We start from the raw sequence: 14856 nt of genomic DNA, 5'->3' as shown, positions 1-14856 counted from the left end.
TTCCGACGCGTGACAATGATAGGCTGTTTTCATGCATGCTGAAGAATTCTGAGAACTTCAGTTCGGATCTTATGCATGTTCTCTTTGGGTGTTGGTCAGTTTCGCCAATAACCCTCCTGGAATCCTCTACAACTAGTCGCCAAAGATGGCTACTGTGGGGTGGAATTGAGTGACTAGGGTGGCGATTGTGCAACCGATGGTGAGATGTAGTTCTGCCAAGTTAAATGAAAGACTATAAGAATCACCGATGTAACAATTACATTGCTTTATAAAACAGCACATTTGAAGACGGTCACATGATCCATCAGATTTTAGGTACTCCACTTGGGAGTCATAACTTGTCCCAAGCTGTGGTGTCTTTTTGTTGATGTAGTGAATGAAAATCAATGGTCCACACAAATCTTAGTCAGGTAAACTACTGAAGGGTTTCGCAGATCTTCTTATGTCAGTTGAGAAGCCGTGAATGCAGAGGGTAAATTTTAATACGGAGGTTTTTTGGGCTGTTTGAGATTAAAACACTTTTTCACGCGGCCAGGTATTCCGGATGGGTTTCACTGATCACATTTACCGAAAGCGTTTGGTTCCGTTTTGGATTCTCCTTTTCCTAACAGGATTGTCCACGTACAAACAAATATTCATATTCATTGGGTAAATCCTCGTTCTAAACGCTACTCAGACAAGTAGGTTGCTCACTCTTTGAAGAAATCAGATGAATGAGATACAACACGACCGGGTCGGTATTCCAAGCTTTTTTGTTGGATCATCTTCATTTGGGAAGATCCAATAATTCCATGCTTCTATTCACCTAGCAGCTTTTCCGAGGCAAGAAATGTTCGGAAACTAGTAGTCAATTAAATTGTTGGCTTACGTTGATCACGTGTGCTCCTGATGGTCTGATCAAGCCGTGTGTGACGTGTTCTCGTGGTCAAGTGATAGGAGGACTGGGGCCATGGTCTACACCTGCCCGCCAGATATCAAGGTGGCGGCGACGTCTTGTGTTCCACATGCAACGATGCGTAGGTTGAATGCAGGTGTTCATGTATGCACATTTACTTGAAAATGTGGTATGCTTATTGGGTGGGTTGAAAACTAAATGGGGTTTTGAAGATTGGGTGGAGTCTCATTGGAGTGGACTGTGATGGTCTTCTGGGTTTAATAACCCAAAAATTTAGCTGTAGCGATTCGAAACGAAGAACACAGACATTCCTGTATGAACATGTTTCACGCTCCAAAGTTGCAATTTGGCTTTTTCATTCCAATATCAAACAGTAAGAAACTACTGTTGTTGTCAGAATACATTTAGTATGATGTATATATATATGTATATGTGATATAGAGACATACACCAAATTAAGGTGCGTTCTTTGTAGTGATCGTGCCCAACTCACTCTCGAAATGATATTGATGAGAAAATTTACTCACCTCCAAAAAAGAAACCACACCGGAAATTAGAAAAAGGCAATGAGAACAAAGCACTTATTAATTGCATCAAAATAGTCCACACTTTAGACGGATAGTTTTTCAAACCATTTTCCGTAAATGAAAACAGAAGCCATTTTTCAAATTTTGATTTGCTCATAATAATGGTACCAAACAAGAGAGTTTCCTGTACACAAAGGCACCTTTTACAGAATAATCAGTTCGCACCGATGAATAGAAAAATGGGTGGAATAAACATGATCACGCTACTCACAACCATAAATCCGTTGCCAATAGCTATGGGAAGCTGGATGAGTCCAAACTGAACCAGACTAAAGATTCCACCAATAAGGGACAGCACACCCATAAGTGTACCAAAATATTTTAGTGGGAACGCGGTCATTATGAAGGTATTGGTGACGCTGGGTAGAATAGAGCCCATGAAAACAATAGCCACAAACTGTGTATAGTAGACCCACTGCTGACCAGTAATATAAAGCGTACAACTTATGTAGAAAGACAAAGTGGCGAGCAAGAACAGTGTTGGAGCCAGGGCGCACATGTGATACCAGTAAATTCGACGTGGTTTCAGATTATTCACAGCCAACTTGCTTTCAAGCTTTTGTCTGGCGACTTTTCGAGAATAGTCTATGACAAGGCCAGTAAACGGGGATAACAAAATGGCACACATGGAAGTATAAGAGGAGGCAAGTAACAATTTGTTTACCACCTCATGTTCATGAGTAAATGAGTATAGTAGCTGCTGGTCAAGTTGGCTGAAGTACAAACTGAAGCGAAGCACTCCGGGAAGAAAGTACAAATAGGCCATTGTATATGCCTCCGATAGAAAACAGGACTTTTTATCAGGATAGTAATACTGAATAAGGCGCTCAACCTCTCTGTCGTAAACGGAATCTTCTTCTTCCTCAGCGAATTCCGGCTGAAACAGGCAGAAAGTTGACTTCAGTATAATCGACAAAAAGGCTAAGAAATAGCATCTTCGTCTTTTAGACTTCTAGGACATTTGAATGCGCATTCTGATTAATTTTAACCCCAAAATTAATATTTGGGGTTTGGGATACTTTAAGCATAACTTGAAAATGAAATGAACCGTGATACTGTTTCATTCCGGAATTCATGATTCCTAAACTCTTCCTAACATTTTACTCACAACCTTGCTGCTTAAACGAAATCAACACTAAAAACACGCAGGTAAAACTTTCCTTGATAGCTAGCTAATTTTGACGGCGACTATCGTGACCATGTCTAATTCAAAAGCTAAAACTCAGAAACCATTTAAGATCCCAAAATACGAAACGTGAAAAATGCACAAAATCCGGAAATTCTGATAAATACTTGATGATAGCATCCAACCTGGTTATCGGCATTCGATGTGCATTAACTAAGTGGCATATGGTTTTAAGAAGAACATAAGGTTGACGGAAACCCGAGGACTGCGCCTACCTGATGAGCCCCAGAAAGGGCGAAACCGGTCGTGAATGGTCGGCGGATTTTCAGCAACCTTATGAGTAGTACATTACTAAGTGGCGTGTGCTTTCGAGAACTAGCGTAGAGTGGTTGGTCTATTAGCATTAGTATGGGTGGGTGGAATTAGATCACACACTCTTATCTAAAAATGTTTGAAAGTAAGGTTATCCAGAAATTTGATATGATATTCAACAGAACTATAGGAGAAATTACCAAGCATGTGAAAGCAATGGATCCTTGGATTACGAAGCAGCGTCAAACTGGCATATCTAGTGAAGTTTGGGCTCTAAGAACAGCAAGGCGGACGTAAAATATGTTTTCCACCCTCCACAGCATTACTATAAAAACGTGTTGGTAATACGAGATTTTGGAATTTCGCTGGAGATCTCGTCCGGTGAGTGAAGTCAAGCTACACTGAGAAGCCGAAACGCACTGTAAAAGGTTTCGTTCTAAATTGGAATCGTTATCAGTGCGATATATTCTGTCTATATGCGGATGAATCGCGCTGCTGATTAGCCACTCGTGGGCGACAGGTTAGGTGTCCAAACTACTGGACAAGAGGTCACCGGTACAGGACTCATTGGCTTTCATGGGATGCACGCGGCTGACTGTGCACAATAAGGATTAAGCAGCTGTACAATGCTTTTCGTCTTTTCTATTAGTCTCTAGGTCGCCTCGACGTCACACAGCTACTCCGTGAACTTGGACAGGAAAAGAAATTTGGCTGAATAATTTAAAATTTGTTCATGTGTCCATCTGATGCAGCCGCATTAAGATCTTTAGATTACATTTATCCATACTAACTGCTGCTACAGGGTTTGAGTGAATCCTGCTTTCCACATCAAGCATAGGATAAACATGACAGCCGAAAGCAGTTTCGCATGCAACCGATATGCTAACCGAAGATCAACATAGTAGACTGAATCAACGAAAACAAAGGATTTAACGTATAGCAAGCAGCTATTTTGGTCTTTTGCACACATCACGTTTTTCAAATCAAACTAGAAATATCAAAACGCATTCGCAGCGCGTTGTATAGCAATAAAGGTGGCAAGTTTTTACAGTAAGACTGTCATTGTATCGTGTTTTGAACTGCTATCATGTGTTCTCGCAGCTCGAGTGCTTTGCGGAACTAAAAACTGTGAATTTAAAACCCAAAGATAGTCCCATAGACGCTATGAAGTGCAACAAAATTTCAAGTGTTTTAGTCAAGCCTTAACGAATGCGCTGCCATTAGGGCAGCAAAAGTGTATATGGTAGGAGACGTCCAGGGAAATGCCACCAGCCCTACCACTGATAGCCACTGCTCTGATTTGCTAGGTTATCTGTTACCTGTTAACTCATTTTCATTTTTACGCATCACATACATCGTTTTGAATTGAACTTCACTGTATTCTGTTTTCCTGATTGTCCTGTGTATATCTGCGAATGAGTCGCTGGGTTTTGAAGACTGCACTGGTGCTTGAAGTGATTCTCCCTAACTATCATCGCACGGAATACGCCAAGTAATCACTGGCAGTAGTTGATTTCATGTATTAGCCTTGGTTAAATTTTACAAGGAATGAGGGTCACAAAGACATCCTCCGCATGCGTAGTGCGTCTCAACCGTTCGAGTATCTTCAAATGACTTTAAATTCACTGGCATCCAGTTCAGAATGCAGACTGCTGTCCACTTCAAACTCCGGTCTCATTCCCTCTGATTTATGACATTCAGGTTGTTTCAGACACTGTCCAGTGCAAACCACCTGCGCCGCTGATTATTGCGCACGGGGGTCGATCTATGTGGCCCAATGTGAAGTAAAACTTTTACCACGAATGCCTGCTCGAAGTCCAATGCGCTCAAAAAAAGTACCGGCCGTCAGAGCTTGCCTTCGCTCCAGCAACAAGCAGAGCCATTGGTTGGTTTTCATCGCAGTCGGACTGATTGAATAATGATAACTGTGCTGTTGACGAGTGTTTTACACACTTCATCTTTAGGATATTTACGGCCCCTACGACATTCTAACCTGACTGCCAGCTGAATTCAGATCAACAAGGCAGAAATTGTTATTCCAAGTTCCCATAATCTCCCCTTTTCCTGCTTGTAGCAGTTCAAATACCGTTCTATAACTCCCTAAATTCAGCCAGTAACAACCAGTATTGATGAATAGTTTTCGAACTAAAGCATCCACGGTTCAAAAGCCCTGTCCCACCGTACAACATCATACGCATAGCGCACTGTTTTCGTGTTAAGTTCTTAACAATTTTGACATCAATACTAGCCATCGTTGAGGGTATGGGTTCTAAGTCTGCAGAAGGCAGTGCACAAGGATAAAATCGTTATACATTCTGTAAGCATTCCACAATGTAGAGTCAGTTAGAATTTCTGACTCTGTTTATACAAATGCAGGGTACAGGATTAAAGTATACATTCAACAACGACCCGTATCTCTCTTACTTTTGACTGCTGACCAATTAACTAACCGGTGGTAGGCACAATCTAGAAAATGCAAAACTGAACACAGCCTACCAAAGATAAAATTCCAATTAAAATGACCAACTACTGGGCGAACGCTTAGTTTGGGTGATGCTGCACTCACAGTGACCTACGTACTTAGACGCCCAATTTTCCGTCTTTTTTGGTTAGAAAACTGATACCTGTTGCTTGAGTCCAAGGTTTGGCCCGATCAATGGACACGTAAGTGATTTTATGAAGACAGTTTATATTCCATTTAGGCACAATCACTTGGGTTGCACTGCCTATCCGCTATAGTGAATTTTCGTGGTCTTTCAGGGATTTGCTGCTCCTTACGGTTGGGGCGTCATCTAGCCAGTGCAGTACAAAATTACGAGATCTTTTTTTATTGCATAAATCGCTGCTGAAAAACCGTTTTCATTGCCTAGATAACAGCTTATGAACCTAGTTCTTCAACTATGTAAATCTTTTACTTCCGGTAAAGCCAACAAATTCCAGAGTAAAATTGAAACAACCTCAGCCCGTCTGGTTATCTTCAATTCAGCATTATCTTCAGGAAACTTGCCAACAGAAAGAACGTAAATAAAACAAAATACCATAGGGATAGAATAATTCATGAACACATATTTACGAAGGGTCAATTACGTGCACTTTACAAACACCCGGCAGCAGTTTTGATTGCCCAATAAAAGCTGATCATCACTGTATCGAGGGCCACCTGACTGACCTTACCCTTACACAAGGTATCCAAAGAAAATTATGGAAGTTTCGTTGCCCTCTAAGTGCAAACACACCACATTGAATATCCCCAAAGTGAAAACCACAGATTTATAGAAGGTCTGGTGATCCGGTTGATTAGTCCTACTGCTATTCTTGGACTATCCGCCTACACGAATATGTCTTACTCAGACAGTCACATACAATTTTGAAAATCTATTTGGCCCCAAAATCCAGTATCGAGTGAACATTCTCTTCTGTTCAGACATCATAAATCCCGTACTTCCGGCCTGCGCCGGTGGAATATTGGTAGCACGCTCAACCTGATGTCTGAAGTTCAAACCGGGACGAAGTACTGGTAAAACAAGGTTGATTTGAACGTGGATTCACATATGAGCAGCTGGAGAATGGCCTCTGAGATCAAAGAGGAGTGGAGTTACTACGCAGAGACAGAATTAAGATGGGTTTATTAAGGCTCACCAGTGATTAAAAATCATAATAAAGTGTGACTCTAGGTCTAGGCACATGGTGGGACGCGAAAGATGCAGGCATGGGACATTTTGAGGTTCGGCGTGTCCGCAAAAATTATACTTTTTTATTCACAAGCTGGTCATGGCGCGCATATCAAGATCATTATTACTGTACTTAATGGACTGCTCAACCCGAGAATGCATCTGCGTAAACAACCCCAGAGTTGAGAAAACTAGGCTTGCATGTACCGTATCAATCGCGATGCTTTGATGTCTATTTTCGGGTAGATTTTATCCTGTTGCTGACATTGACAACATGCTTGTATACTCGGTTTATGCGCAACAACCAAAAATAGTCTATTTTTTTGGCACACTCTCAGATGAGTATGTCTGTATCGTATTGGGTGAGGTAAATAATGATGGTAATAATAACTAATAATAAATAATGATAATCTTATAACGAAGCGCAAAGAAATTAGTGCAGGTCATCAGTACCTCATTATTTTGTGTGGTGCTAGTCTTCACTAAAGAGCCATCATATTTGGACTTAGATAGCTGGGAACAGAGCATTGCAAAATGTCCTGCCGTCCAACTAGTGTTGACAGGGAATCCGTAACAGATGCCAGCTGCCCTGTTTGTAGCTTCCTTACTAACTAGGCTAACAAATGTTTAGGAAGGCAAGCCATGGTGAAACGGGTATTTTTTCATCAAACACCAGAAATTTCACCGTTAGTTTTTTCATTATGATTCGTCGTGCGCTACGGAGGAGTGGTGATAGAACTTCATGGTGCCTGATGAAATCCCAATAGTGCTTTAGTTTTCAAAAACCTGTCAAAAACAAGACATCTGTTAAGCTTGCTCTAAAATCATGCTGCCTACATGTATTGAGAGCTTTAGACCAGCCAGATATATGCCGAGACCCTCTTTCCTCATCTTCAAAAGCTTGCTACGTACAAACTGCGAATAGGAGATTATTCACAAGAGTTGCCAATGCCAATTCTGTCCTAAAGTCCAGCACCCATAATTGACAAGCTATCAACACAATCTGCAGACAGCCGTTATTTTGACGTCGACCGCAAAAGACTGAGTCAGTACTGAAGCATTTGTACACGTGCTCTTTTGCCAAGGACATGCCATCCGTTCAGTAGGATGAATGATCAGCGGCAAAGGTGTAAAGACACAACATCTAGAAGACAAACTACTTAACAGAATCTTTTGAACTGCTGAATTCTCAAAAGTAATGACTTTGTAATTTCATCTGAAATTACATTACACTACATTTTTACTCATCTTTTTGATTAAAATTAATCCTGCTCAGGGTGGCACTCATTGGTTTTTACTGTAATATATGTAGGATCAGTGCGTACCGAAGGCAGTCGGAAAAATTCAGGATGGATTTGTGGATTTGAGTTGTGATTACTAAGAGAGTGAGAAGAACGTAAGAGGGATAAACGAGAAACAGGATGTGACCAATTATAATTTCACGTGTTTGAAATTAACAAATAATTTGACTTTCCTCCTCATCATTGTCACGACAGAAAGGAAAGTAGGCTTTATTTCTCACTTCAAGTCTCTCAGTTAGGCCCAGCATAAAAACAGATCACTTCTCAGTGTAACTGAACGTTGTTGAGAACTCTTCGACGGTCCACGACCGTTTTCGCCTTCCTTGGAGCTCACTAGGCAGGCTGAAAACATCATAAACGTGATATTCATCTTGGTTTCGGGTGAGTTTCCCATCAAAACCAAATTGGTGCGCTAATGGGTGTATTTCGTTAGTGCTATTAAATTAATCTGTGATTTTTCACCTTTTGAACCTGTTGTACGTTTGTTTCCAAGTTCAAAATTAACCTAATCCTTGATGGCTATGTTGTCTTGGTTGCTTTGCGAAGGCGAAGATGAACAATCAAAATGGAACGAACTCTGAAATCGGGAAAAATAAGTAGGCATGGCATGCTCTTGGCTTAACACCACGCGGTGTCAAGCCTTATGCAACCTATCAGGATCGTACCTATCCGGCCGCATAAAATTAAAAGCAAGATTAGATACAATTTTAAACAGGACCTTGTTTTTCATTTTAGAAGTCATATGACCACATATCAAGCACCGACAACTCATGCCTCAGGTGCCATCAGATTTGCAGTTTTCGTTGTGTTGCTTTTCCGAGCAAACAAATTGGGGTTAAGGTGAAGTTTTACGTGACCGTCTTGTTTTTCTGCACACTCAAATCCACAGTAAATCATATACCTAAGCTACCAAAAGATATGTTTGTCACGTAGACAATGTAAACTTGGCTTTTTCACATGAAGTAGCTAATAATCAGGTGGAAGTTGAAACACACAGAAATGAAAAGACCTCACAGCCGGAGCAAAATAACTGCGAGCGAACTAACGGTACTTCATGTTACTTAAAATTGTACGTGTTTTCTAAGCTATGGTGGCCCCAAATTTATTAGGCATTGCCCCGTACTATTCTGAGGGTTTTCGGCGACAGTTTTCAGATGTCTTGGAATTAAAAAAGCGGTGTCAAATCAACCTAGTCTAAACGACAAGAATGTGGTACATAGGAGTAAACATGTTTTGTTGCGCATGTTTTCCCGGTTTCCAACTTCAGGTTGACCTGTCAGCAATAAAATACGCAACATGTCTGAAAGCATCCACTAACACGTATAATGCACATACAAACTGCGATGAGAAACTACACAACTGCCCTAGTCTGTGAAATTTGGCATGTACTTTGCAATCGGTAAATGCCCCTTGTTCTCTTGAATAGGATCAAGTAAACAGGGCAGACTTCGGAAGTAGTTAAACCTAATCAAAATAGCAAGACCGGTTTTGCGTAATTATCATGAAAGCGGATTTTTACAATGTGGAGCAAACTCAGGTGACAATGCTGGTTATATTTCCGTCAAGCAGCAAGACAGCCTAGATAAAGTCATTTACCAAATCGCATCGATAACGCGAGTGTAACAACAACACCAACAACATAGTGTCTGGCTCAACACTGCACGTTAGCTCCATTACGCAACGTGCTTCATCATATCTCACTCCATGCTCTTCCGGCGCACAATTTTTATATCCCACCGAAAGCAGGAGCACTACACGATCGCATTGGGACAGACATCATTCGGGGAACAATCATGACATTACCCGAGGGATGAGAGCATGCACGACGTCGTATAAATATGACCTCTCTTCCTCATACATTGAAACCCCGGTAGGCGCACAAAATCGCTACTTGAATCAACAGTAAAGTAACATGCAAGCTAAAGTGAAATAGCCTATTAATTTCAGAGATGTCGCTTCTCGGGTTTTAGATAGTCGAAGTCGTGGTTTCCGGTACCGGAATATTACTAGTCAGCCCACTTAAAGCAACTCAAATGCAACCGTTGTAACCTAAGACCTTACTGCCGTATACTCAGGACCACATCTTGACGTATAACACATTTTTAGAGTGGCAGACAGAGGTATATTCCACGAGCATGATACGACATGATACTTGAATCAGGTAGCTTGTGGAATACTGTTTTGTAAGTGATCTAGTCAATTCCAAGGTTTATGCTACCAAATCAGAACAGGAACAGTGAGGCCCTAGAAAACCACTGAATAAATGCATTCTTCTGATAGTTCGCATCAGCAGCGCTGATTATGGCATCTTTCGGTACAGTATATATTTATACAGGCGAATAAAACGAGCGTGCAACATGTATCTGAGGTTAGCTCATTCTGCATTATCCGATCGGGAGCTGTTATGTGCCTCCTCAAGGTGTACATTAGGAAAATCTCACTGGGTTTGAGTGATAAGCAACCCGTTTGGTGTGCCACGAAGACTGAGATATCTAACCCTGAGAAACGAGGCGTAGATTTTATACTAGGTATAAGTTAACGTGAGCTAAAAAGCTCACCAGATAGGGCACTAGGAACTCCTAGTAATTATTCGCAAAAACACGATTCGAGCTTAGGGCGCACAAACAAGTTATGCCTGCCTTGTGAACACTTTCCATGCGATGGACACCTGAGACCTTCAGGGACTCAACGATCAAAAGTGACGCATACTACAAATAGGTAAATTCTGACAGTCGTGAAATAAAAACAGCCTCGGCGCAGTAACCATTGGACCTAAAGTGACCCGACATTTGTGCTGTCAGTTTGCTCAAGCCCATGCGGAAGACATGAAAAAGCTCGGACAGGATTCAGAGCAAAGTATTCTAAGTTACAAACTTCCTGGTCACCAGCTTTAACATAGCGAAATACACTCATTCGCAAATTAATTTGGTTTCGCGGAAGGCTCAGCCGGAACCCAGCTGAGTCTTTCGTTTACGGTGTTTGTAAGCAACTTAATGTGCTGTACTAGATCGCTTCGTACTTCGGTTGGTGTGGTATTTGAGATGGCACGGTACATGTATATGCGCAATACACTTCTCATAAGGTTTCATAAACTCTTCAGCAGCCCAAAACTGGTTTCGTTGCTCTCGGAGCTAATCAGGTAATAGCAGTTCTCAAGTTTCGGTCAACATTATGTTCTACTTGAACCCAAATTGTAACAAATTAGCGAAATACATTCATTTTCAAACCAACTCGGTTTCGCTGGAGACTCATGTGGAATGCAACTGAATCTCTTGTTCAGCTGTAGTATTATTTCGGCACTTAGCTGCTTTCCAAGCCTAGACAAGAGAGGTCGAGAGGTACGGGTCGGGTTCAAAACCCGTACCTTCCACTCAGTTAATTCAAGCTTCATGAACCAAGTCATCTCGCCCTCAAATTTTGGAATACAAACAAGGGGAAAAGAAGGTTGCGCAAGTCTTAACTAACTAGAGAATTTTCAGATTAATGAGGATTTTTGCACCAAGTTACGATGACGACCGTCCAAAGGGCTAAAATGGGTAAGATCAGCGACGAGTTATGTCCGCCTATGCATCCGCTTACGCTCTTAACACGATGAACCGCTGGACAATGCCTTTGAGTTTAATGTTTCCTGTAGGGAGAATAATCTCGTGTCTAATGCAAAACAAGAAATAAGTGGAAGCATCAGTTGAATTTTAATAGTTCCCTTGTCTAAAAACCTGCGGTCAAAACATCCAATAATGAGACGCTGGTAAAATAATGGTATTATGGTGCTTTCTAGCTGCACGATAGAACACTTGAATATCTGATGCTTTGAAGATATTTTTGACGATCATGAAGGTTTATAACCACAATATTGAACTAACCATCATGGCTAATTTGTCGTTTAACGTGGTAATTAGGTGCAGATGTTCGGTGCAACACCGTGTAAACATTTTGAATAAACCATGGTTCAGGTCATTGTCAGGGTCAAAGGAGGTGAATGGGGCATAGAGTACTACAAATCCCGACCAAGATCTCACGAAGAAAAAAATTTTTTGGATTAGGACGACAGTTCACCAAGCAACAGACATTAGAAACTTGACCGTGCGCTTGTGCGCTTTCGTGCAAATATGTAAGTGCCTATCACCAATAGTTGTACTGTGAAAATCACTAGGAAGTGCATCCTGGAGTTTATTCACTGGCAATACTGGCATTATCATTCCTTCCAAACAAAGGCCCTCAAATAACTATTCGTGATTAGAAACTTCCCTTAAAAAATTAAAGTCATAGTCTTGCAGCTTAGTGATTGCATGTGGATGAAAGCAATTTTCAGCTTGCGATTAGACTACTTTATTCCTTGAGGTGGATCTCTTTGAGGAATGTGTATTTTTAGTAGTGTAAAAAGTACAAATCACAGCCCTTTCTGGAATTCTTTTGACAGACCGAACTAGGATCCCAAAATAGAAATGTAAACATAGACTGTGCAGGAATCACTTAACCCAGATACAGTTCAGTGATTTGAACACAAGTGAAGCTTTGAATGTATGCTGCACGAACTGTGGGCTCGCGCAAAGTGTAATGTCCTCATTTATTGCCTCAGCTAATTGCGTCTTCCCGTCCTCTTGTAGTTCCATATCTATTTGGAAAACTGCGTCAAAAGCGCAGGAGCATGTGGCTATGTTTTTTTAATTTGAGCTGGCTTTATGTACCACGAGCATAAACTGACGCCCTCCCTCCTTTTTACATTTTTTTATTTGGCTTTCTTACTGCAAACAGTCGCGAACAACAAAAATTTAAAATTCAGCATTTGTTAATTTCGGCCTGAGGACATAATTACGCAAAAACGTAAATATTTCAGGAACGATTCCCTCATGCCGTAGTAACTCCGCGAGTGCTGCTAGAGCACGAATTGATTCGAAAGAACAATGAGCGATACAACGTAATTTACAAGATGAAGAGTGAATTTCCCATGATACTTTGCCTGATTACTTAGTCAATTATGCCACCTTGTATAATGACTTGCGTTAGTGTCTTTCCGAAACGTACAACAAAGCTGTGGAATTTCGTATAGATATGACAAACATGCATGATGAACCAAAAAAACAGGTGTGTAGCGACAAGAGACCCAGTTGTACTGAAGAGTGATTAGTGTTTTGGTGACTTCAAATAATTAAGATTTGTTTCGTAAGACGTTCACGAAGGAAGGTTTCTGAGTTGATACACCAACCAAGCCCTTGTTGGCCAAAAACTAATTAGTCAGCCCGCAGGATTAATCTACCAAGTTGATCTATTGTTCTCGTTGGCCTGATCTAATCAAGACAACTGTTATTGTTTCATTCTGTCTGGTAGTCATCTCAGTCGTCTTCAGATACGTCGACCAACTGCTCTAAAAATCATGTAAATCCTTTCATCTAATTACTACTTGAAAACGTTGTTGAAAAAGTTACGAACACTTCAGAAAAAGTATTCTTTGTTAACACAAACATCACTTCTAAATAATCATCAGATCATGAGTCTGCTAACTATCAGCTGAAATATACATCAGCAACTTCTATTTGACACAGTGTAAAAGCAATAAATCTTTATTATTCGGACCTAAATTTTCAAAAGGAGTCCTGCACACAGGAATTCAGAACAGTACTGATTTTAGAGAAAAAAAGCAAGAAAACGGTTGTATAAGTGAACTCACGGTGCTAGCATTCGGCGTTGCATGTTTCGCAAGCTTTCTCATGTCTGTTGTCCTCTGAGTGAGGATAAATGTTGACACCAGGCAGCCAGCCCCAAAAGCGAAACAGCCGAGGAGGATGAACGAATCGCGCAACGCAAATGCCGGAGAAGTTTTTGCGATCACGAAGGCAAAGACTGAACTGGATTCGTAAGCACCGTTCAGACCAGAGATTATCATCCCCCTCCACACAGGAAAGACGGATGCAACGTGAAGATTACACAGCACGCTGGCGTAAGCTCCAACGGCTCCGAATATCATGGCCGGGAAAATCAGGTAGGAGGTGCCACCACGTACAAATGCAAACATTAGACATCCGATGAAGTATAGTGAGACCCCAACCAATTTTGTAATTCGTAGACCAATCTGGTCCATCAGAATTCCAGACACGGGAGCAGAACACATTTGAAAGCAGAGCGCAGTAATGTAGGCATAGCCAAACATCTGTTCCGCTTTGATGCAATCATTTTCGTCACACAGTTCACCAAATGTCCCTATTTCAATGTAGGACTGTATAAGTGCATTAAACCCGGAGAAGAAGGTGCTGAAGAAAAAAGTCTCTAGTAACGTCGCGAACAGAGATATCCATCTTCTTTTTCGCCCTCCCCAGAGCCCGTCTAGGCTTCGAGCTATTGTGAGAGAAAAAAGGATGAGAATATATGCAGAAGGGTGTCTGTCACACAAAAGCATCTTTAACAAAGTGAGAAACCCTTCCGTCAAGTGAGTGTATTCTTCACTTATAATTTCTATCAATAAAACGCACAATCTACAAACTGGTGCGCCAGTTTGATTGCAACCAAAATTATCAGAAAACACTCGTTGATCACTTATATTCTGACGGTTTTTGTCGACCTTAAATTATGGAACTGGCCAGAATTTTCAGTTACTTTAGCATAAAGTGTGGGAATATTCAATAAGTTAAAACCAACTGCTTTCTTTAAATCCTGAAATGACCGAAACCGTCATATCATCAGATTGGATGCAAGATAGCATTTCCTTTCAACTTGGTCATATCCTGATATGTTTACTCGGGTTTGTTCAACTTTTGCGTGAGCGGAACCTGACTAGCTTACCACGATTCGACGGGCTTGGGGTTAGCTCGAGAGATATGTTGACTTGACTGATGGTCTTACTGGGATCATCTCAGGCGGCTGAATATACACATTGCAGTCACGAGAACGAAGAAGGTAGCGAACAAAGCTTGTTTTCTGTGATTGTTCATCTTGGCTAATACATCACAAATTTATATGGTAGCAGAAA

General features: G+C 41.1%; 1 protein-coding gene across 1 annotated transcript; it reads right to left on the bottom strand.

Moving 5' to 3' along the window:
* Positions 1-1636: 1636 nt before the first annotated feature.
* On the bottom strand, positions 1637-14001 carry T265_01181 (hypothetical protein; the record flags this gene model as incomplete). Its single annotated transcript, XM_009165142.1, has 2 exons — positions 1637-2359; positions 13561-14001. The coding sequence occupies 2 exons, from the start codon at positions 13999-14001 to the stop codon at positions 1637-1639; spliced, it is 1164 nt and encodes a 387-aa protein (XP_009163406.1).
* Between the last annotated feature and the right edge of the window lie 855 nt (positions 14002-14856).

This window comes from Opisthorchis viverrini (genome assembly GCF_000715545.1).
Source record: "Opisthorchis viverrini unplaced genomic scaffold opera_v5_12, whole genome shotgun sequence".
Taxonomy (NCBI): Eukaryota; Metazoa; Platyhelminthes; class Trematoda; order Opisthorchiida; family Opisthorchiidae; genus Opisthorchis; species Opisthorchis viverrini.
This window is presented reverse-complemented; position numbering and strand designations above follow the sequence as displayed.